General features: G+C 36.4%; 1 protein-coding gene across 3 annotated transcripts; it reads right to left on the bottom strand.

Annotated features, from left to right (window-relative positions):
• Kctd9 (potassium channel tetramerization domain containing 9) lies at window positions 1–24233 on the bottom strand. Of its 3 annotated transcripts, XM_026411604.2 has the most exons (12): window positions 24144–24232; window positions 14443–14564; window positions 13186–13229; window positions 11047–11143; window positions 10349–10407; window positions 10018–10146; window positions 6505–6572; window positions 6322–6417; window positions 5457–5606; window positions 3974–4079; window positions 2814–2947; window positions 1–977 (listed from the first exon to the last, which is right to left on the bottom strand). In XM_026411604.2, the coding sequence occupies exons 1-12, from the start codon at window positions 24189–24191 to the stop codon at window positions 861–863; spliced, it is 1170 nt and encodes a 389-aa protein (XP_026267389.1). In that variant the 5' UTR covers window positions 24192–24232; the 3' UTR covers window positions 1–860. The 3 variants fall into 3 exon arrangements, with proteins under 3 accessions (XP_026267389.1, XP_026267390.1, XP_026267391.1); XM_026411605.2 differs by lacking the exon at window positions 5457–5606; XM_026411606.2 differs by lacking the exons at window positions 13186–13229; window positions 14443–14564 and having other exon boundaries at window positions 24144–24233.
• Window positions 24234–25226: the final 993 nt, after the last annotated feature.

The following is a 25226-nucleotide window of genomic DNA, read 5'->3' as shown; positions in this document are numbered from 1 at the left end:
TCCTATGCTTATATATTGATTGTATCTGAGAAAATTAGGTTAGTAGTATAAATAGAAAGAACCTCCTGGTCTGATGTTGAGTGGAACTTGCCTAGAATAAACTTCTGAGGAATGCTCATTCAAAAGTTGTAACTGTAGGCAAATTCATCCTTCAACTGGAGAGTTCCAATAAATCTTCAATATAATAAAGATGTACAACGATATCTTTCCTCTCTGCCTCAATAGGAACAACAGGCTATTTCTCTAATTTAGCTATTGTTTTGTTCTAAAAGTAAACATTATAAAAATAAACCTGAAAAGAGAGCCTTAGGGAGTATGACCTCACCATATTCATACAGTGTGACAGGTACATAAAGAGGGGAGGCATTGCTAAAGCTATTCATAAACCTGAACAACCTTTCCAAACTTTTCATAAAGTTTAACAATTTAAATATCCATACTGCATCTAGGTATTCAATAAATATAGTTGCATATGTTGTGCTTTTCATAAATTAAATTTCTCAAATGCATCTTAATCCAAGATGGATTTCCACATCATGCCTATTTAAAAGCAAATAAAATAGACACTATATTCCTGGTCCTAAGACCAAGCATATCTCCCTACCCCATTCAAAAGGCAGCAATATAATCTAAGTTTCCCTACAACTATTAAATGAGTGCTTTTCTGTTAAAATCAGAATATGGAAAAAATTCAATTTCTCCCTTATGCACTGCTGAGAACAAGCATAATCCTCTAAACTTTTTTTTTTTTTTAATTCCTTTACAGTGTTATTTTTTCTAGATAACTGAGAGAGTGGAGAAAGAAAATGATTAGGAGAACATTTTTCATCTCAGACATCTTCTTCCAGTCCCTGAGATTCTCATCTGACACTCTGGGACATGTGTAGTGGTGTCAACATCTCTTCAAATATAGCCCCCTTCACATTGGAACCTCTGAGGTTGGCTTCCTGAAGGTCACACCCAGACAGATCACAGTTCTGTAAGACAAAATAAGATTCATGTAACACCTATGGAGATCTAGGGCCTTATGTGTTTCTTTCACAAAGATTTCTAGGCATATTAGGACAGTGTTCCTACATAACAAAACAGTTTCTGGAACACTCCTGACCATGTATCTTAAAGTCAGATCTTCTATCTGCAGTGTTATTCCTGGGTGATGCTCAAGTTGACCACCACAAGTATGTACAATCAAGGTTAAAGAGGAAGCAGGTAAATAAAATCAAGAATGAATTCCAATATAATAACTATTATCTATTTTTACCACATCCCAAAATAACAATAAGGAAAGACATGAGATGGGGGAAGACTATTTAGAAAAAATATTGAGATTTTTACTTAATAATTAAACTGTATAGTAGATTTTTCCATTTTGTAGTCCTGATGTTTTTATAGTAGGAAACTGCCTTTTTTAAAACCCCAAATATATGTGTATAATTCAATGAGTTTAGGTAGATATATACAGTGGCATAACCACCACAACTGGAAGCTGTTTGTTAATTTCTCAAGATAAGGGAAAGATGAGACAGATTCTGGTAAAGTCTCTAAGGGATGGTGAGAGAAGGGTGACTACATAGAGCCTCTTAAGAAGCCAAATGTTCACAGCTGCCCCTTAATGGTCAACTGGATCAGTCTTTGCAATCAGCTGGAGGGAGAAAGGCTTTTGCTGCTTAACCACACTGACTACATGAGAGCTGAAACCAAGGAAAAAAACCTATGACCTTAAGTGACAATAACAAATAACTATGCTCATAATAGGATTATATTGTTAACCTGAGGCTGGTTCTTCTTGCCTTTAAGTTTAAATGGCTCTCAATTTCAGAGAGCTATCAAGATCAAGGCAAAAACATCCATTACAAAATCAGCAGCAAGCTAAATTTTCACCTACTGTCTTCTACAATCCTGTCTGTACCAGATTTGCTTGTATAAAACTATATTATTTAATATGATAGCCATGAGCCATTTGTGGCTATTTAAATATAAATGAGTTAAAATTAAGTAAAATTTGAAAATCAATTTCTCAGTTGAGAATAGCTGCAGTGCCCAGCAGTTCTATGTGGCTATGTGGCAACTGTACTGAACAGCATGGATCTGAAACACACCCGCATGCAGAGTGTGTGACCAGACAGCGCTGTTGCAGATGCATCAACATCCACGAAGTCTACTGCTACATTTGCAAGTCACAAATAGAATATAATTCTTATGAAAAAGTTAACTGGACAAGATTAAAATCTTTAGCTGAGATTCAAAAAGGGTATGATGCCAATTTAAAAATAGGCTTTTCCTGGGCTATGGCTGCAGCTCAGTGGTGGAGCACTCGCCTAGCATAAGTAAATCACTGAGTTCAATCCTTAGTAACACATAAAATATAAGAAATAAAATAAAGGTAGTTAAAAAAATAAAATAGGCTTTTCCTGAATCTGCTTTCAAACGTGGATATCATTTAAATTTCCCAAGTCATTCAAGAATAATCTGGCCTATAAAAGTGTTCGGAATTAAAGTTAATGAAAACACAGTAGTTAGATTAATAAAAGACTATTGAACTTAAAGATCCAAGAAAAAGATGAGATGAAATAAATGGAGACTGAATGTCAGAAGAGTCTTCACACCTGGAACTAGATCTAAGCCTCAGGTGATGGACTTGCTCTGGAATTGAAATGTTTGAACAAGCCATTGAAAGGAAAATATCCCTCTCACTGCCCCAGCATGTTACTGGGCATTTTACCAGCCAACTACTTCCCTAATAACTTCAATAAGTTTTACCTGAGATACTCAGTAATTAAGATTACTCAAACACCAGGCATTGGTGAACTTACCTCTAAATCAGTTCCTGCCAGAGTAGCTCCTCTGAGGTTACAGTTCTTCAACTTTGCATTTTTTAAGGTAGCAACTCTCAGGTTAATTCCTGTCATCTGACTTCCTTCCATATCTACACCTTTCAGATTAGCACCTACAGTGAACATATTTGGAGAGCAGTTTAACTTTAAAAATATGTCTAGGGGCTGGGGATGTGGCTGGGGCTGGGGATGTGGCTCAAGCGGTAGCGCGCTCGCCTGGCATGCGTGCAGCCCAGGTTCGATCCTCAGCACCACATACCAACAAAGATGTTGTGTCCGCCAAGAACTAAAAAATAAATATTAAAAATTCTCTCTCTCTCCCTCTCTCCTCTCTCACTCTCTCTTTAAAAAAAAAATATGTCTAACTATCTACCTTCAACAAACTGCAAGATGATTAGAGGATAAATGAGGATGATCTTCTTATACTTTTGGAAATGAACCTCAAGTGTCATTCTCAACTGGCTTACACATGTGAAGAATTCAATGCTAGCAGCTTGTTTGCTTACAGCATGAATTAAAATGTTTCATAGGTATTTCTGAGGGGAGAAATCAATCTTACAGGGGACACAATATTTTTTTAAATTTTTATGTGGTGCTGAGGATCCAACACAGTGCCTCATGCATGCTAGGCGAGTGTTCTACCACTGAGGCACAACCCCAGCCCAAGCAATCAGTCTTATCTTAGGTGGTTAGCACTTTTATGCCACCATAAATTGTTCATGACGTGGAAGATAAAAATGTGTTTCCTAAAAGTACAAGTGAACAACATGCCCAATTCACAAACCCAACAAAGCAATAATGAATTATTAAAAACTGACAAAAAAAATTTGGCGTTTTGCAAACTGAAATTCTTCCTGTTGGTCAATATAAGAGTATTTAATTCTACTTGAGGGTTAAGATGTTGATATTTAATTGTCCAACTCGAAGCCTCATTAACTATTTGAGACTTTATCTCTGAGTCCTCAAGTTTGGTTTTCATATGACCAAGACCAAGGAAGCAACTGACCCTTTGCAATCTCTCCAACAGCAGATAAAACCTGTCCCCTACTGCCACTCTTTTCTTAGCAATGATTTCCTGGAGCTTTTTACTTCCTGGTCTGCTTTCACCCTGGAACAGACATTTACAGATAAGATCTCACCTTCTAAATTGGCTTTAAGACCAGAGGGATCCTCAAAATTACACAGTTTCAGGGATGCACCTTCTGCATTAGAACAAAGCATCTTGACTCCCTGGAGATTTGCACACTGCAAAGAAAAAAGTCCTGGTTTTTAAGGTTCATGATTTTATTCCCATTGGTGTAAACAGTAAAAGAAAAAAACTAGGAAGGGGGGGGCGGGAAGCTCAATTCAATACATTTGCAATTATTTTTGTTTACTATGAAGACTCTTTTAATGAAACACAATAAGAATTGAGGATGTTTTAAAGAAACATTTCTTTTAGAAGAATTGTTTTAAAAGAGAAACATGCCAAATAAACAGTAGCATGCTCACTTCACATGGAAAAGGGTTTAAATAAAGAACCCACGAAGTCAGAACTGTTACACTCTATTCCTATTTGTATCAACAGCCTTGAGCATGACCATATGACTAAATGTATGACTAAGAAGGCAGAAATTTAGGAGGGGTATGGATTTTCTCTTATCACTGTAGAAATCAAGAAATGAACTTCTTGATTGTTCAAGAGGCTACTACTACTTTCATTTCAAAGGTCAGAATACAAATGCCATCAATTAAAGGGATTAATTAGCAACAACACACCAACAAGTCACCACTCTGGTCTTTCTGTACAAACCATGGCTGCAAGACACTGCCAGCTCCAGCACTCACACCACAATGCACAATGCAGTGAGTGCAGAGAGCAAAAAGTTAAAAAATAAACATCTGAATTTTAAATTGTAAATTCGTCTTAAAGAGTTCATGCCATTAGCTCAGAACTCTAGGAACTACTAGATAAGCCAGGAAGCTCATCTACAAAGTTGATGTTAACATGAGACCTTCACAAATTATAATTATCAAAATGGAAGCTGAATGTGGAACTGTTTGAAAAACTGTAAGGCAAAAGCTGGGTGTAGATCAGAATGCATGCCTGTAGTCCCAGCAGCTTGAGAGAGTGAGGCAGGAGGATTCCAAGTTCAAAGTCAGCCTCAGCAAAAGCGTGGGGTGCTAAGCAACTCAGTGAGACCTGTCTCTCAACAAAACAGGGCTGGGGATGTGGCTCAGTGGTCAAGTGCCCCTGAATTCAATCCCAAGTAAATTGCTGAGGCTGGCCTTGAACTTGTGCTCCCCTTACCACAGCCTCCCAAGTTACTGGGGTTTTAGCTCTAGCCACCATCTGGCCAAAAATACAGTTTTGATAGATTTAGGATACTATATTGAGATCAGGATCTAATTCATTTTTATTGTTTGCTAAACCTTTCAGATCTATGTACATAAAGGATATCAAACTTATGAAAACAACCCATTCCACTTTTAGAGTGAGCCTTCAGCTTTATACATCAACATAGTAAATGATCTGTCTACTATTTAAAAAGCTCCAATAAGACACAGATAGAACTCCTGTTCTTTGAGATTGCTCAGTAGCCTAAAATTTTAATTTTCCTCATAACCAAAAATGATTCTTACATCAAGCACTGATCCGGAAAGATCAGCTCGTTCAAGATTAGCACAGCAGAGATTTGCATGTGCAAGGTTGCAGCGGCTTAAGTTGGCCATTTTGAAATTAATGTATCGAAGGTCCAAACGAGAAAGATCAGCACCACTGAAGTTTAAACCCTGAAATTAAAAAGCACAAACTGTCATAATGCTTAAGCCATCTGTTTGTATTGAATATAATTACTAGAGCTAACCACCAACTCTTTTAGAAGCAATTGGTGGTTCAGTCACTTGGAATTTATTACAAAGCATGAACAAATGAAACTTGGATACATGAAGTATGTATATGTCCTTAATGAGTTCCTTGTAAAAGAAGTTTTATCTATATGTGAATTAGGATATGGCCTGACTATACTTCCTTTATGTGCCGGACATCCTTCTTAGTCATGTATCTGCTGGTAAGTTATTTTAGTTCAACTTGATTATTTGTAACTAAATTATTTTATTAATTCAAGAATTCAAGACAGTTTTATTAAGAAAAAATGGGCATTGTGATTTTCAAAATCTATAATGCTACAATACACTAAAGTCAAAGTGTCTGCCACAGACCAGCCATACGTAGCAACTGTGCCAATAACTTGTTAAAACTTGCTGCATTTTCCATGTTTACTCAAGAACAACTACATAAGGCATAATTAGACAATAAGAAAACTACTGCATCTCTTTTTTGCTAATCATTTTAAAATTAAATCAAGGCTATGACCCATAATTGCATTTCATTCTTGCATAATAAAGGAAAATAAGCAAAACAAAACAAAAATGAACCACAGAATGTAAAATTTTATTCACAAACTAGATAATACAAATAAGACATGTTAAAATCTACTTTAATTACCTGGCAACGTAATTCTGACTTGGTTGGAGTTGCTAGCAGAAATCGAACAAATTCCTTTCGGGATATTGGTGAATGATCCTCAGGTGGTTGGGAGTTCTTGAAACAGGTATTAAAAAATTAGTGGGGCCTTTTGGGCAATACCTACAATAAATGTAATGCTAGCCACGGTAAAAAGAACCTCACCTTTATCGCTACTTCTAGGTGTTCAATCAGTGAGTCAATACCAAAAAATCTGGCTTCTTCTAATACACCTATCAGAACAAAGGATGTGACTTTTATGATCACAATTCATTTTGATATTTATAGAATTCTTTGTTACATTCTCATGATGAGACTGAAATTCAACAAGTAGAGTGTTAGTGAATAGTAGACAAGTAACTAAAGTTTAGAATGTACACATAGAATACTGAAAAATATTTCTGAAACAGATTTTTCTGTGAAAGAAAATAGAAAATAAATCACAACAAAGCCTTCCATATTTCAGTTATTTCTTTTTTTTTATTTCTGATAATTGCTTTAAGTGGGTCACAAACAAGAAATGTTAACACTACCTATTCCTACAAGAGTTGACTTAGTGATTTCATTATGAACATAATAAAAAATGATCAGTTCGCTTAACTCCTTTTTAATGGAGTGAATCTGATTAGGCTTTCCACAATATATTTAACTTAATCAAAAAATGAATGTGAATGAAGTTTAAATCAGTTTCACAATGAAAGTCAAAAGTATAATTGAGGGGGCTGTGGCTGTCTGTGGCTGTGCTCAGCAGTAACCTAGCATGTGTGAGGCACTGGATTCGATTCTCAGCATCACATATAAATAAAAAAAGTAAAGGTCTATCAACAACTAAAAAAATAAAAACTAAAAATAAAGTCTAATTCAGAAATTTTTTTACACCAAAATAAAAATTTTAAAGATATTTCTAAATGGCAAAAGGAATTTCACCTATCACTTGCTTTAATTAATTTGGTTAAAAAAAAAAAAAAAAGGAAACTATTCAGACATCCTTTAGGTATCTTGATATGCTTCCTGTTTCTCTTCAGAGTATGCAGGAGGAAATCTGGACTCACTCTCTTTCAAATAAAGACTCAGAGAGTCAGTTGGCTGAGTCCACTTGTTTTAAAAAACCACTAGGGACTCAGAAATGACAAAGAAAGAAAGAGACATAATACTTCCCCTAAAACAATTCTATAATTGTAAAGAAAACAGTAAGCAGTTACTTGGGAAGAAGAAAATGATCTTTTCTAGTGAAACCAAATTTCATCTCCAGTAATCCAATTGCAAAATAAAGGTCATTGATGGCCAGTATACCACTCAGGGAATTCCCTGACACCTGCTCTCCTGTCCATGACAGGCCGGCTTCCCTCTCCAGCTTCCTCCTGCAGACAACAGAGTATTTGCCCCTGGGAGAAGCCCACCTTAAAGAAGTTCTAGTGGGCCTTGTTATCAGTTTGCCAAGATCATCTGGGCAAATCAGAACCTCTCAGGGAATGTGGTATGTATGTATTTCTAATTCGACATTTAGAATTACTCATGAAAACTTCCAGAACGCCTTATAAATAAAAAACCTATACATGTAGCCTTGAGAAAAGGGAGTGATATTCAGTATATTTTCTGTTAGTACCAATTAAACTTGGATTTGAATTCCAACTCTGCCTCTCACTACATTTTTTTTAAGTTGTAGATGGACACAATATCTTTATTTATTTACCTTTACGTGGATTTGAGGATGGAACCCAGCACTTTACCCGTGCTAGGTGAGTGCTCTACCACTGAGCTATGACCCCAGCCCACCTCACTACCTTTTGGTTTCAAGAAAATTACTACAGATTATTTTTAAATCATTTACTTACTTAGGAGAACCTGTAGGCAATGTTCAAGAGAAACTAAACTAATTAAAAACAACATTTTATAAAATGAATCTAGTAGAAAGCTGATTGCTGAACAAGTAAATAAATATGAGAAATGATTGGAAAATACGAGAAAGGAAAACAAGCAAATCTTGGCAATAGATTGTAGAAATCTAAGATAGAATGCTATTTTTCTAATCTGAGAGGATACAAAATGCTATCAATCAATAATATAAGGGAAAAATTAAAATGAGAGGAATGAGAGCTCACAGGAAAGCTGAAGTTATGTTTAAAATGAACCCAGGGAAGTAGCCATCAGAGAGAAAAGCTGCAGAATGATGCAGGTATCAAAAAGAAAAAGACTTATATAATATGGATCATTGGCTATGTTTATAACGATGTCTGCAGAATGAATATAACAACAACAAATCAAGTTGGAAAACATTTAAAGCAACATTTGGTAATTTATTATTATTATTTTTTTGGTACTAGGGATTGAACCAGAGGGGTTCTACCATTGAACTATATCCATAGACCTTTTCGTTTTGAGACAGTGTCTAAGTTGCTGAGGCTGACTTTGAACTTGCAACCTTCCTAATTCAGCCTCCCAAATTGCTGGGATTATAGATGTGTACCATCCTACCCGATAGTTATAAAAAAATTTTTTAAGCAAGAACAGTTTACTTCAGAACAATTATGGACAGAGTGTACAATATATCATTTTGTTGCAATGGGTTCATTTTAAAGTGAATATTATAAAGTTTAATATAGAAACATTGAAAGTCACTGAGTGTTTGGAATTATACTACAGAGATTATAAACCAGCAGTCCTCATGCTGATTCTGATGCATTGAGCATGTAGCATTTCAAAAATCAGATAATTTGACATAAAATTTTAGATTTTATTCCAGTGTTTCTTTAAAAAAATCAAGGCTCTGGCACCCTAAGTCCACATTCATATATGGTAAAAATTTGCTAAAGCTAAACTGCCACACTTCCTAAGTACTAACATCAGGCCAAATTCAGTCACTGGAGGGTGCTATGATTTAGATGGTGATGACCCTAAAAGTCTGTATGTAAAGGCTTGTTCCTAAGGTGGCAGAATTGGAGTAACTGTGGACCTTTATGAGAGAGCCTAATGAGAGAGCCTTAGGTCACTAGGGGCAGGTCCTCAAAGGGGATTGCGGGATTGTGGGAAACCACTCCAGTCTCTCTCTCTCTCTCTGCTAGGTTTGAGATGTGACTATTTGCTCCTACATATGTTCCAGGAGGATGTACCACCAACTGCCACCCTTACCAGAGGACAAAGCAACGTGGCCCACCTGATCTTAGATGTTGAACCTCCAAAACTTTGAGCTAAATTAACTTTTCCTAGGTTATCTGCATCAGGTATGTTGTTACAGTAACATAAAACTTATTGATAGAAAGGCCTATAAGCTTTCAAATATGCAATCACTACTTTAAAAGTAGTGATTATTATAAGATCAACAAAATACATTGTCTATATCATTTTCATGAACCTTCACAAAATTTTTGTAATGTAGAAAGGCTGAAAGAATTTTAATCCCATTTTTCAAAAGGGACTCAGACTTTCCCCCAAGTTAATTTTAGAATTTAAAATTAAAATATATGGATTAGACATACCTATATAAACAAACACTACAGACCTGAAAGACTATCTATGCCAGTACCTATTTCTGTAACTATAAATATTCATATATGTGAAAACTTACAGTTGAAAATGTAGAAAAGATATATTTCACTCTATGAAAATAGACATTACTAATGGAAAACAAAATAAAAATCTCAATCTTAAAGAATGTGAGGAATTATGCTGACTACTCACCCAATAAGTTAATGCCATCATTTACAATAAGCTGTCCATGACGCAAGTAGTTCAAAATGGGTTCAAAGTACTCAGGACTTCGGTCGATTAAGAAAGCTCCTCTATGATCTTGCTTATTTCCCCAGACACCTGTGTTAGCATTATAATGAAGAAAGCCCCCCATAAGCAAACAATAAAGTTAAAATTCATGGAAGAAAAATGATATAATATACCAGCAAGTTTTACTCCAATGAAAATTGTTGATACCACTAAAAGTACAGAAGGCCAGCAGTTATAAGGTCAACACATACAAATAGAACAACAAAATGTGAAAACAATGTGTTATACTCACCTTTGTCCTTGAACATGTGGGCCAGCATACTGTCAGGTTCTTTATTCACTAAAGTGCTCCTAAGAAGTCAGGGAAAAAAATTGATTTCTCCATGTGTCTTTATAAACAAACATATTTAAGTCAAGAGCATACTTGATTTCAGCTGTTCTCTCAAAAAGATGCATGCTATAACCTGGGAGGAGTAATGCTGGGAAACAAAAACGTGCAATAAGTTGCCATTTATTAAACTCCCTTCCAATCTGGTACTTCCTCTGATTTAAATATGGTTTTAGTTTGTTTCAATTTACATGCTATCTAATCTTCTAGCAAGATATTATATCACAATATTCTAGATGTTCTACACTTAGATTTTTCTGATCTCTTCAATATAAGTAGTTGTAGTCCTACAGATTTTAATGCTATCAGTTTTAATTTGCATTGCACTGATATCTAAAAAGCATGTTCTAAAACACTGAATTGATGCTTTTAATGCTTTCTCTGGAATGATATATGTACTATGTTCTACTTTTTTCTTCAAAATAAGTTCTAGAAAAAGATTCTATATCAAATTAGATTATCTTTTAAGGGAATCAGCAAATTGAAGGAAAAAACAAATAGTACATTCAGTCCCTTTCACTCTCTCAATTGTGAGCAAATGTGCGCGCGCGAGACACACACACACACACACACACACACACACACACACACACCCCACCTACCGTGTAGTTGTAAAGTACCGCCCTCCAACATTTAATGTTAGCCAGTCTGTGTGCGATCCTAATAATCCTTCAGGTGGCTTAGAATCTGTCTGAGGATCTAGAGATGATGTAGAAAATAACAATAATATTAAGACTGGGGATTCTGGATGATGACGATGGTATAACTTTTCAAATTAAATCTACCATTAAAGTATACCAGAGTTCCTAGGTCAGCAAAACCCTAACCCATAGGCAGCACTAAAACAAAAGTAGGTGATGAAGTATTCTAACCAGTATGTACAGCTCTAAGGACAGCATGTTATCAGTGTCTGTGAAGGAAAAAGTAGAGAGAAGCGACAGGGTACACTATGAACCCAAGACTCCCAAAGTGAACCAGAGGTGCTGGCTGCGCAACTCAAAGTGGGACAGGCGATGCAAGTAGTTTGCGGTGAGACCTGAAAGGGCCGGGAATTATGTCTCAAAACCAAAGCTCCCTTCTAAGGACACAGGCTCACATGACAACAAGATGCAGGGGAAGAATTTAAGCTGAATAAAACAAAGACAACAGAAACCAAAGAAAGAGCAGCCCACTAAAGTTACGAAGGCCTAATAGACCAGAACATATGTAGAAAATGAGTCCCATATTTTTTAACACTTCACAAAACAAGAGAAAAGGGAAGTCTAGAGCTAAATAAGAAAAACTTTGTTATGTCAGCTCTCCCTTCTTAAGTTAAGGACAACTAATTTCATGTAAAAATGAGCAATAGGTAAGGATGAGATCAGATCCAAACAAGAGTATTAAAGAAAGAATCATATTCCTAAAGATAAAACATGCCAAAAAGAAAGACTTATGATAGATAAAAACTCTAACCTAATATTCTAAAACATACTAATAGAAATAAATAAAAGTATGAAATAACAACACAGAATTATAACATTCAGAAAGGAGGTAAGGAACTAAGGAGTGAATTAGAAATAAAGGAAAAACCCTTTCAGAAAAGACTAAATTAGAAGAAACACAAAGTAAATAAATACAAAAGATAATGTCTTTAGGGGGAAAAAAGGTAAAAAGAAATAGCTTTAAAATAAGAAAAAAAGAAAGAGGTGGAAGGGTTTATAACAGAAAGCTTCAGATACAAAAGACAAGTATAGAAGATCCAATGTACACAAAAAATTTTCTTCTGAAAGAAGAAAATCAAAGCAAGAAGACAAAATGCATAAAGTTCAAGAACACTTTTCTCAGATTAAAACTATACACACTCGACACCACATATTAAAAGGACTGCATACCTGAGAAAAATCAACCCAGAACCACCCAGAAGGCCATGAAATATTCTATTAAAATACTATAAAGAAGGAAAAATCCTCTGGTGATCTAGTAAAAATAATTACTTAAGGAAGATTGGTTTTTTTGATTCCAAAACTTTGTGCCAGAATGAAACTGAGTAACACATTTAAGGTATTCAAATAAAGATGTAAAGCAAGGATTCTTCAATAGCTTCACTAAGATACAAATGACACAAAAGCAGCTATAGAAGCTTGAAGTTTATAATTTGATAAACTCTTATATGATTCTACATCTCACTTTCAAATTCAGAAGCACTCAGGGTATTAAATAAAGTACTCATTAAGGAATATTTACTTTACTTAAGCTTTAGGCTTTTTATTTTGAGGTCTTCATCTGTGTATACTGTCTTCCAAATCAAAAGTAGGTAGGTGTATGTGCCTCTGTGTGGCTCATGTCACATTTTGACTGATTTAATTTAATCGGTAGTGAAGGACTGTCAAGCAATATATGCTGACAAAGATGTGACACAACACTCAAGAGAAATTTTGACAACTACAATGAAAAAGAAAATCTTAAAACACTTGTAATTTCTAAAATCAAAATTACCCTACTATGTCACCGTTATCAAATATGTACAAGTCCAGGGCACTTGAAAGGCAGGTAAATGATGAAGTATCCATACTAAAATATGATCATAAGGATGAACATTAATATATATTACATACCCAAAAGCGGAATCAAAGAATGTGAAGATCTGAGTATAGCCACAACATTCTTCTTAATTTTAAGCTTTACAGTTCTTGGTAAAATATTTACCATTTCATCTGTTTTTATTTTGGCAGACAAAATTGGCTTTTAAGAAAATCACTTACCAATAAATGGCTCTCCTTCACACACAAACAAAACATCATCATCCCTGGGGAAATCAAAATTTAAAAAGCTACCATCAAAATCTAGAAATAACAATAATTATCTGTTGACTAAGGAACTATTCCTTGAAATTCTATCAAAGACAGGTTTTGCTATCAATCTACCCTGAGAAAAAGCTAAGTTTTGAGTGCTTTGGTTAATTCCCTAACTTAAATGTCTCTGGTTTTAAATTCAAATGAGATCCTGTTCATGGAAGTTTTTTGAAATAGAAAAAAAGCAAAACTAAACTAATCCCATTACACAAGTTGTGAATCTGGCTTTCTTATTAACTGAAGAATGTACTCTTATGCTCAAAGGATATGATTAAAGTCATAGTCAATTTCTTCTTTTTTAACTTTAATTCTTTACCCCTAAATAAATTATTAGAATTCTCTCCCAAATCATTATTAGCTGCTGTGTGCTTTGCAAATAAAAATACATTTTCATATTAAATCCAGGAAAAATACATTTGAAGTCACTGCTATAACCACTCACCCACTACACACCCAAACACAAATGATCACATATAACCTAAAACTGTAGACTATCAGTGTATATCCTCCTCTCCTGCCATCCATCCCACCATTAGTATAAATAAATGATCAGAGACCCTACTATGAACCAGAAACCAGTAAACAGCTAGCTCTGAAGGCTTCAGTAATATTCTTTGAATTACAGACATTACAGGACATTATAGAACACATTGGTTTTTTTCAGAATTTGTGTTTGAAAATTAGATTGACATATAGACCATTCAATGATGTTCCTCAATTTTCTACTGAAATGAAAGATAGGCTGGGAGAGAGATGTTGAAAAACGAAGAAATTCTCCTAATGTGCTTGTATATTATAGTTTTAGCAAGTGTTATAAAATTAGGTCTGTGATATTTATAAAATTCAAAGCATTCTTAGGAAATAAATTTAGCAATAAGCAGTTGCATATAAAAGAGATCAATTTGATTTTTAAAACTAAAAACTGCATGTCTTATTGGGTTTTATCTCAAGTACCACAAAGAAGACATTCTCATACTCATATATGAACTATGCAGAAAGACTATCAACATGCTGAAATATACTAAAGAGTCAATATTAGACAATCACTTGCCAAATCCTGTCTTCATCACCAAATCCTGTAGTGATGAAGATATAGCTTAAGGGAAACAGCACAGCACCAAGAAGCTGAGGGCCCGTGTTGACAGATTATTAAAAGGTGTAGGTTACCTGATCAAAGCAATATCATCAATCAGTCCACCTTTCCCATTATACACACTGGTGGCTTTTATGCCGAGTTTACTGCTGGCCACAGAAAGCAAATCAGATAAAGTTCCATATACAGCAACCACCTGTAAACACACCAGATTAATTTGAACAACTTATACAATTAATTTCATCACCCACAAATTACAAACCATCACACTATAAATTGGACTAAAAGTATCAGATTATCATATAAAAGGATATTTCAAGGGGTTCTTAATAGCGTCCCTTTCTCTTTTATGACTCATGAATTTACTCAGTGCTTCACACTGTAGAAAACCAAAATTAGAGAATACAGAATCGCCACTGACCAAAAACAATCTATAGTCTTAAATACAGTGCTGTTCCAGTTCCAAAGGTAGAATTGTGCTTAAATATAGATTCTGACATTGTCTAGCTGTCACCTTGAGACAAATTCTACATTTCTGTTGCTTTAACTGATAATGAAAAAAATAGTAACATCTCACAAAGTTGAAACTGAAGTGAGCTCATGAATATAAGGGCTTAGCAAAGTGGCTGTGACTATGCACCTCAAGTCTTTCGTGTTCTGATATTATTCCTTTTTATAGGAATGACTCATTTTTAGAGTAGGAATAACTTAGTAGTTTATTATGTCCTTTAATATATCAATTATCATAGGAAAGGTAACAATTTCCCACTTTTCAGCTCTTCAATAACTATTTATATTCATTGCTTTGTAAAAGCCACATTTTGGCATCTAACATTCTGAATACAACAGCTGGATAACAACTACTGTCTTTAAACAAGACAGCTGCCACTGCTTAAGCAGGGGCCTGGGAATCCCTTCATGTAAATAAATCCTGTGCTCTGGTCACCATTGTAAACCTGGTTTTTGATTAGTTCCTAATCACTGAGCCACATGGTTGTAGTGTTACCAGACAAGGACCTCTGAAGTTAGGAATGAAAAACAGGTGAGGTGCTGAACACAGAACACAAGCACCTGACTGGCTTTCCATGAACATATACAAATGTAAAAAAATGCCACATGAAATGAGGACCCATGATGTTCCTGCCCACCAGGGACTGGAGCAGACAAGTTTAGTTAAATAAATGGATAGCGAGGCATGGAGGGAGGTGCTCCCTAACAAAGCAGCGTGCAATCTTGCAAAAGCAGAGCACTCAGATTCCAGCTCTTTTCTCTTGGACCTGGATGTGGGCTGGAAGAGAGCTACAAGGAGGGGTACTTGGGAAAGGGCTGAAGGCAAGCACAATCGCAAGGAGATGAGGCCGACTATAAAAAAACAATGCACAACCCAAGTGTCCATAGATGACAGAATAACCAAAATGTGGTATATCATACATGTAATGGAATATTATTCAGCTAAAAGGAAATGAAATTCTGATGTGTGCCACAGCAAGAATGAGGCCTGAAAACATTATGCTAGATGAAATAGGCCAGATACATAAAAGGACAAATATGATGCCACTTATATAAAGGTACAACAGGCAAAATCACAGGAACAAAAAGTAGACTAGAAGTCACCACAGCAGAAATGGGAATGGAGAATTATTGATATGCCTAATTTCTGCTTGGGATAATGAAAAGTTCTGGAAATAAACAGTGATGGTCACAGACACTGTGAATGTTACTTACTCAACACTAATTAATTATATACTTAAAAATGTTTAACATGGAAAACTCTTATACTTTACCATGATGGAAAAAATAATGTAAAGCCCTTGGTAGAGTATCTTACACACAGAAGGCATGTCATAAATAACTGAAGCCTAAATAAAATGTCCCCTAATTTTGTATCATCGTTCTCCTCTGCAATAGAGCCTATTATTGCATATTCTGGGGAGAAAAGGAAGACAATATAGTACATATGGCATTATGTACAGCAAATCTGGTTGTGCCAAGGCAAAGAACGTGAAGAGAAAGAACAAAGCAAGAGGTTGCCAAAGCAGATGCACAATGATTTTATATCAAGATATTATTAGGGGAGGGTAGGGGGCTCCTCTCCAACATCCAACATTCTGGTCATGGTTGCTAGAATTTTCTAAGTCTTCTCTTCTTCCTCTTATTTACCTCTGCATTTTATATATTTCTACATAGCTTTCTTTTGCCTGATATTCCCTCCTTGCCCTAATGTTAACTTCCTCTCTCAGCATTTTCTTTGCTTCTATTGGTCACACTATAAATGGATCCAAGATTAATGCATCTGTCTATATTAAACATCTGTACTTAAGTATTAGAGCTTAAGATTTTGACTTATTTTTCTAATTAAATTAAATTGTTGTCCATGTGAGCTTCCTGTGATCTGATTCTAATAAAAAATAAAGGCCATTTGCTATATTCTAATGCTGCACTTTTTAATACAAAAGCCTTAGGCTACACAGGAATATTAAAATGTTGATTCATTAAGGTGAATTAAAATCTAAAAATGCAGTTCATTCCTTCCTAAGCATATTTCAAGTGCTTTACTACTACTATAATGGCTACTGTCACCATGTTAAGCATGACAGTATGAAATACTTCCATCACAGAAGTTCTGTTGGACAGTGCTAAAGACTAGAATTTAAAAAAAAGAACAAAGTAACATCTATTTTAATTCTATTAGGTTTTTCTCATGAAATAGCAACTGACAGTAACAAATTGAGGAGTGGTGTGTTACTATCTTTTGTTTCTTCCCCATAAAGTCAAATCTGACTCTGTGATAGAAAAACCCACATATATTGTTTGATAAGGACTAGTCTCAAGCTAATCAAAAGCTCCATAGGTATTCCCTTGCAAGTTGGAAAACTGTTAAGGAGTTAAGGTAAGAACTGAGTTCAACTTTTATCACATAATCAATTCTAAAACAGAATTAAACATAATTATTTTACCAATTATTTTCTGACTTTATATATAAAGTTTCAATGAAGTAGTTCAAATTTGTAAAAGTTGCTATTAATTTTGTGAATACAGGTAAACAAATGTTACCAGGTAAAGTAGTTGAGTACATTCCCAGAGCAAATCTAATCTCTGAAATCAAAATAAGTTGCTACCAGTTTAAATAGAAGAACAGGTTTAGTCAAATGTTACATTACTTGATTTAAGGTAGGTCTCTGACAAGTGTTTCTTGAATGTTGAGTGAAATTCCATTACTATCAAAGTGTTGAACTAGAACACACCTTTTTTGTATGTGTCAGTTATTTTTCTTTAGTGGCATTAAGTTGCAAAACAAAGCATACAATGTTAGTGTAATTTTAGAGTTATATTTTTACAACTATTAAAGGTAGGTATCTATGAATAAAGGAATTTTGGCTTATTTTGGTGAGATTGTTTTTCTCCAAATTTGTTACAATGAACCTGTATCACTGATACGGAAAGGGGAAAACATTTTATTTTAATGTCTCCAATGCTCTAGACACTAGTTTTACAAATAAGATGATTTTAGTAGTTGACAGTCTGGCAGTTGACAACTTCTTTTAAGTGGAATAACCAAAGGGTTGTCAATTAGAGGAAACAAAATAAATATGAAGAGCCTTACAATTCCATAAATTGTAAAACTTTCCATAACTTGGTATAACTATAATTGTTTTTCACTTGGAAGTCTATACTTGGGATTTGTTTTTCAACTAGAATCATTCATGCATTCTGACACCAGAGTTAGATGACATATCTAAGATCAAGAAGGGAAGTATTAAAAATTGAAAATTCTGATAATACCAAGTGTTGGAGTAGATTTGAATCAATGGTAATGTGCATGCATTCTAAATAAAAAGGAAGTACATTGTAATACCAACAATATTAAATATTAAGAATATTACTAAAATTAACAGGTAATTGGATTTTTAAACATATATCAACATACAAAAGTGATACACAAGAATGGGGTTTTTAAGTTACTAGAGATCAAACGGAGCAGTACGTGTACATTTCTTTATATAATAACTGTGTTAGGAAAAAGCAATGGAAATCTTGTATATCAAGGATGTAACTGCTAACAGATATATATAGGCTGAATATCCCTTATCCAAAATACGTGAGACCAGAAGTGGTTTAGATTTTTTATTTTTAAAAAATATTTTATTTATCTGTTTATTTGAATTTTGGAATATTTGCATAGATTTTAAGGTTTCACTAATCTGAAAATGTGAAATCTGAAATGTTTCAAATTTTAGATAGGAATGCTCAATTTGTACTTATCTTATTTTAGTATTCATACTAAGCCAAAGAGAAGCCAAGCACTCAAAAAAATGATCATGCTTATAAAGATTATTTGCTTCCAGAGTATAATATTCCTCATCATGAACCATGTCACCGACTGGCTCCTTAAATACTTTAGACACTAAGAATCATTCTTGTGGAATAGAGTAAATTGAGAAGTATGTTAATTCAACTTTATGATGACCATATTACTCTACTATTTAGACTTAATCCTTTCTAAATTTCAGATCCCATGACAAGTGAAAGTTATCTACCAGTTTGGAAAGTAAATTGTACACCATGACTAGCTGCCCTGGCTAAATATAATTTTCCTTTAAAAACCACTTTCAGGGCTAGGGACATAGCTCAGTTGGTAGAGTGCTTGCCTCTCATGCACAAAGCCTTGGGTTCAATCATCAGCACCATAAAAAAACAAAAACCACTTTCAAATTGCAACATTTAAAAATTAAAACCTGCACATGTTTAAAGTTTTTTCTTATACCCCAAAATGTAATATACATAATACACAATTAATTAAATTCATGCATGATTCTCAACCAAAGCACCAATTATAATTCAAAACTAAAATGCAGAACTCAATTTACTCTAACTACACTTTTTGCAGTTATAAAATAAAAATGATTTTGTTCTAAAATGATGACATATCTAACTCTAAGATCAAGAAGGGGAATATTAAAATTGAAAATTCTAGTGCCAGGCACAGTAGCACACTCCTGTAATTTCAGTGGCTTGGGAGGCCGAGACAGGTGGATCGTGAGTTCAAAGCCAGCCTCAGCAATGACAAGGCGCTAAGCATCTCAGTGAGACCGTCTCTAAATAAAATACAAAACAGAGCTGGAGATGTGGCTCAGTGGTTGAGTGCCCCCGAGTACCCAATCCCCAGTACCTCCCAAAACAAAAATAAAATAAAAATTCTGATAATACCAAGTGTTGGAGTGGATGTGAATCCATGGTAGAATGCATGCATTACTGATGGGAATACAAATGACCACAATGATTGAAAACAACTTGGTATTTTTTTTTTTAAACTTAACATTTGCATACCTCAATACCTGGTAATTACAACTTCACATATACACTACAGCATTAGAGTAGTAGTTCTAAGCGGCAGGATCTGGACACCTGTAATGTTATAAATTTCTGAAGATCTGATGAAACAAATACTTAACCCAACCCCATATCTTCAGGGGATGGAGTCTGGCAATATGTTTTATCATGCCCTCCTGGAGATTCTGATGCACGGCACTACTGCCCCAGAAAATGTTTGCTTATGTGCAGCAGGAGACAAATACAGGAATATTCAGGGCAGCATTGCTAAGAGTAAAACACAAAGACCAAAACCAAACAACCATTGATGGGAGAGTAGAAAAATTATGGTACTCTTTTAAAATATAATAAATTTCAATAAAGCAGTGCAAATGAATATATCACTCATATACTATCACTCATAGAAGATTACACATAGAATGTCAGAAATATATTGAATGAAAACATCCAGTTGCAAAAGACTTCATGAAGATATCAACTTGAGATACAATATATCTAAAAGCTGACAACAAAAAATATATAGTTTCCGTATATATGTGGCAAAAAATACTAATTTAAAAAAAAATAAAATACAGCCAAGAGTAATACAAAATTCATGAAAATGTCTGCCTTTATGGGAAAGGCAGGGGAATCGGGAAGAGGATGAGCACATCAAGTTGTTGGTCATACACTAGTTCTTGGGTTGTAATGGCAGGTTATGACATTTGTTATATTTTCTTTTTAACCATGTGTATATTAATATTCTTTATTGCATCCCTTTGTATATATAAATATATCATGAAATGTTTAAGCTTCAAGAGTAATTCTCACAAAATTCTTATTCATGTTTAGATTTTCAGAGGTAAATGTTCACATATATTTTTACCTTTCCTGAGCTCTAATAGTATAAAGGGTTCTCAAATCTGGATATATAATAACCTCAATGTATTTTGACCTAATACCAAAGCCAGAAGAAAACAGTTATTTCCTGAACCAACAAAGTAAACATCAGTACAGAATGCAGATGTTCCTATGCCTACTATGTCTTCAGTGTTTGGCATGATGGTTCATACTCAAAAGGTATTCTGGTGTTATCTGAAAGAATGAAGGACTCCAGTATACCAAAGGATCATGATTTGCACAATTTATTCTGAAGTATTTGAAATTTTCAGAAAAAGTATTTTGTGTTCAAGATGTGCATGAATGTAGAATGAACATCAGTTTGATCAGAAGTCACATACTACAGTATTCAGATGTCTGAATCTTCATAACAATTTCCATAATGGTAACTCTTAAGGGGAATATTAAAGAGAACAATGGGTATTCTAAAGCATTTGGAGAAAAAGATGAAAGGTGCAAACATAACTTTTGAGTGATTTAAAGAAGACAATTTTTTAAAAACCCATAATTTAAAGATCCCAATTTTTAAAAACTATGAACTTCAAATATTTTTTATTCTGCAATCCATTGGTGGAACATTTTTGGGCATGTGGTCTAACATTTGTATATTTATTTACAAACTATATATTATTGTCAGAACATGTTTTCCCAAATAATCCCTGAAATAATATTTAGCATTAAAGTAAGACTCTATTAAATACAAGGTTGACATTACATATTTAAAAAAAAAAAAAAAAAGGAAAAAACAACAACAACAAAAACCCCTGAGGCTACTTGTCTTCATGTGATGGAAAATATTTTTAAATGTCTTCCTAATTAGAATGACCTCATACCATCACTAATATTTTAAAAATAACATACACCAAAAGACAGGTTGATTGTTAATACCAATTATTAAACCTGACTCCAATAGTCTTTTTTAAAACTTCGAACTTTTTGACTTCTGAAATCCAAAGAGAATTTATGCTAGAAGACGTAGCAACTCTGCCATTTTCTTCTTGTTTACTTGTGCATGCATAATTAATATTTCCTTCAGTTTGCAGTTTCTGTGGAGGAATCTTTTAAAATCACTTGGCAATTTGGTGAGGATCAATGTATTTAATACTACATGATATAAATGGCACTCATAATCTTCCTTATCATGTATGTCAGAGCAAACCCATAAGTGAAGACATGTCTAGCTACAGGTCTTTCCACAAGGGAAGGCCTTTACTTTTTGCAGAAAACTTGAGATCAGGTGATGTGCTAAGTGTCTGAAGGCCTCTGTTAGTTTTTCCAGATAATAAAAAAATTTTTTTTATTAAGTAAAAAAAATATAATAGGTGTATTTCTTCCTAAATGCCAATGGATCATCTTGTACACCCTGTGGTATACAATCCCACTCAGGAAACCAGTGTTAGAGAATGCAGAGTCCTCTCTTCAACATCAGAAACATTCATCAGTTACACTTACATTTATTTATACACAGAAAACCTGTGATGAGGCTATGGTGAATTACTCTGTGAAGAACTGTGTGCCTGCCCACACCCAGCTCCATGGCCACAGCCCCACAACTGCTATACCAGCTATAAGATGAAAACTTACTTGAAATAAGAGATTATACTTATGACCAGGAAATAAAAATAAAAACTAAGTAAATAAGTACATGTAAGTGAAATAGATATTCCTATTGGTAGATGGAAAACTCTTATTTCAGTAGCACTTGGTTTCAGCATGTTCTAAATGAACATTTGTGTCATGTTCATGACAATCTCATTAGTCACTACATACACACACAAATGCAGGTTATTATGCATTATTCTGTTCTTTTGTCAAATAAGAGCCAAAATAGTATTTTGTTGTTATTAATCAGCTGAAGGAAGAATGAAGGAAGAAGAAACATGATAACTTTGGAGAATATGTTCTGTAGTTAATAGGACTGCAGCATTGTTTCATTTTAATATAAAATCAAACTAGTATCCTATTTATATTTTTAAATCATCCTATTTAAATCAAATTAGTATTTTTCCTATTTGGATTTTTATGATCTTTTTAACGTAAACATTTATCTGTGATTATTTGAGTTGCCTTTCTCCCAACAGTTTGAGATTCTTTGATAAAATATTTTTAAAGTAAAAAAAAAATTTAAACCCCCAAATCTATGCTAGTCAAAACTATGATAGCTTTAAAATAACAATATAAAAAGATCAACTTAATTCTGATAACCAAAAAATTTAATGGATTCAAAGAAGATTTAGAACTTAGCTAAACATCTATGACTCAGTTTAAAAACTTTGTCTTTCATAGACTAACACCAGAGATAGTGGATAAAACAGTAAGAGGTTTGCCTTTGAGGGCGTATTACAATTATCACTTTGGTTCTATCTTTCAATAACAACATAGATTTCAGATTAGGAATGTTACCTAACTACAAAACAGGTTTAAGGAAAGTTAAGTTGTGAAGCACATTTTTGAGGTTTGGGAATTCAGGAACTTGACTTTACGCCAATGCTGTTTTGTATGAGTATTAAATCTTCAAGACCAGAACACAAAATTATAGTCAATAAACCCCACACTGTGGTTCAGAACATGTTTACTCAAAACTGCAGAGTAAGTGGAAAAAACATTTTTTTTATGTGCCTGGCCAGTTGTGCCATTTTAAAAATTATTGTTTTCAGAATGCTCAGGAATCAAAGTATACTGGGAATGAATAGAATGAGGCCAATTTACTTTTACCTCCAGTCTAAAGACTCAGTGGCTTCTGGGTGTCACTCAGCCACACAACAAACGCCTGCCTTGAACAGTCAAAATTTTCCAAAGAAGCTGAACAACTTTCATGGGTGGGGCAGGAGACTGAGAAGGAACAGGACTCATTCTGGCTTGCTCCAGCACTGGGAAAATATTTAGCACCACACCCTCAACAAAGGCCCCACACAGCCAAGGCTGTCAAATCAACTCTTGTGGGTCTGTTGTCACCGTTTTCGGAGGAATCAAAATTAGGCGAAATAATAAAACGTGCACAGAAGTTTGTTACCGCAGCGGGGCTCAGGTAATTGGGGCACTAAAAGAGCCAGAGCAAAACCAACGTGAAGACGTCCCTGTTTTTAAATCCTCTACCCGACCTAGGATTCACCCCCGCTTCCACCGGTAGTTTAATTCTTTTTACCTGGCCAGTCGGACACGCCTTTGTTGGCACTGCCACTTTCCTGGGCAGCATTACTCAGCACCCAGGTGGACAGAGGCGCCGGCTCTGGCCAGGCGAGGGGGCTGCGGGGTCTCAGGGGGCGAGGTGGGAGAGGACCTCGGCCCTGGGCGCGCCCCGCTCCCTCCTCCTCCAGGACCCCTACCCTGGACTCCAGGACCGCGGAGAGGCAGCCGGGTCGGCGCGGGTCCCGGGCAGCCGAGGCGCGGGGCGGGCTGGGGCTCGCAGCCGGGGTTGGCGGAGGCCGCGGGGACCCGACGCGCCCCGGCGCACGCCCACCTCCAGCTCCCAACCCTCGCCCAAGTTCAGCCCTGCCTGCGCCCGGCGCGCACTCGGCGCCTCGCCCCCGCGGCCAGGCGGCCGCGCCTCCTCCCGACCCCTTACCTTTCCGTTCTTGGGGCTGCCGTTAAGGAACAGGGTCACCCGCCTCATCGCGCTGCCCCCGCCGGGTCCTGAGTGAGCCGCCACCCTCCCACCTGGCCCTCCGCCCACCTTTTTCTCCTCCCGCCCTTCCCCTCCCTCCACCCACTCGGGCTCTCCTCCCTTCGCCACCTTCCTTCTCTGGCGGACACACCACACACACGCACTCTCAGTCCCACACCCCAGGGTTGGCCGGCCCTCCTTCCCACCCCGCCCCTAGGCGCCTCAGCCTGCCAGGGGCCCTTCCCCCACAGCTCCGAGACCGACACGGAGCTTCGCCAATCAAACCGCGGCGCCGGCCAGCTCTTAGCCAATCAGAGTCCTGCACTGGGTGGACTCTAACTCACCCACTCGGGGCGGAGGAAGGGAACAGAGGCTGAAGGCTACTAGACGGAAAGGGATATTAGCCAATCAGAGCCTAAACTACAGCCGAACGGCGGCTCTACGCGTTATTGAGCAAGCGCACGCTCAATTCTAGTTGGCACTTATCTGCATACGGAGGCGGGGCTGGAGGAAGAAGGTGGAGTGCTAGAAGAGACCCGCGCACAAAGCTCCTCCCACTCGCTCAACCCACGGAGGAAACGGCTGCAGTCAGGATTGGCTGATTGGGTAAAAGAGCCAGTCCGTCGTTCTGTCAGGATTGGTCTAAGGATTCTTTTCGAAGTTTGCGGCATCCAATCGAAAGGTTGGGTTCCGGAGCTAAACGGCTAAATGGTTACTCCGCGAGCTTCTCACAAAAAAATAGTGCCCGGGACTCGGGAAAGCAGTTAGTCAGCTTGATCGGGGGCGTGCCTGTAGCTAGTGGTGGCTACTCTCCGGTCCTAGGGGCCCTCACCTGTGCCTGACGGCCAGAGAAAGGCCTAGGAGAGTCCGGGTGGCGCACGGCACGTGCCGGCGCCGCGGCGTACGGATTGCGGAGGCTACATCGGCCTCGAGGGGGCGGGGCCGCAATTTGAATCTGGCGGCGGGCGGCTGTGGAGCGGTGGGCTGGCAGGGGACCGCTAGGTGTGGTGTGGGACGCGGGGCGCAGCGCGGTGGACAGACGTG

The sequence above is a fragment of the Urocitellus parryii genome, chromosome 14 (assembly GCF_045843805.1).
Source record: "Urocitellus parryii isolate mUroPar1 chromosome 14, mUroPar1.hap1, whole genome shotgun sequence".
Lineage (NCBI taxonomy): Eukaryota > Metazoa > Chordata > Mammalia > Rodentia > Sciuridae > Urocitellus > Urocitellus parryii.
This window is presented reverse-complemented; position numbering and strand designations above follow the sequence as displayed.

Bases quoted from the DNA above. Each gene is read 5' to 3' on its own strand.
- Kctd9 (XM_026411604.2), bottom strand. From the start codon at position 24,191: ATGAGGCGGGTGACCCTGTTCCTTAACGGCAGCCCCAAGAACGGAAAG. The intron at 13,230-14,442 runs GTAACCTACACC...TGATTTCCCCAG, and splicing joins GATGATATTGCTTTGATCAG to GGATGATGATGTTTTGTTTG. The intron at 10,408-11,046 runs GTAGGTGGGGTG...CTGACTTCTTAG, and splicing joins CGGTACTTTACAACTACACG to GAGCACTTTAGTGAATAAAG.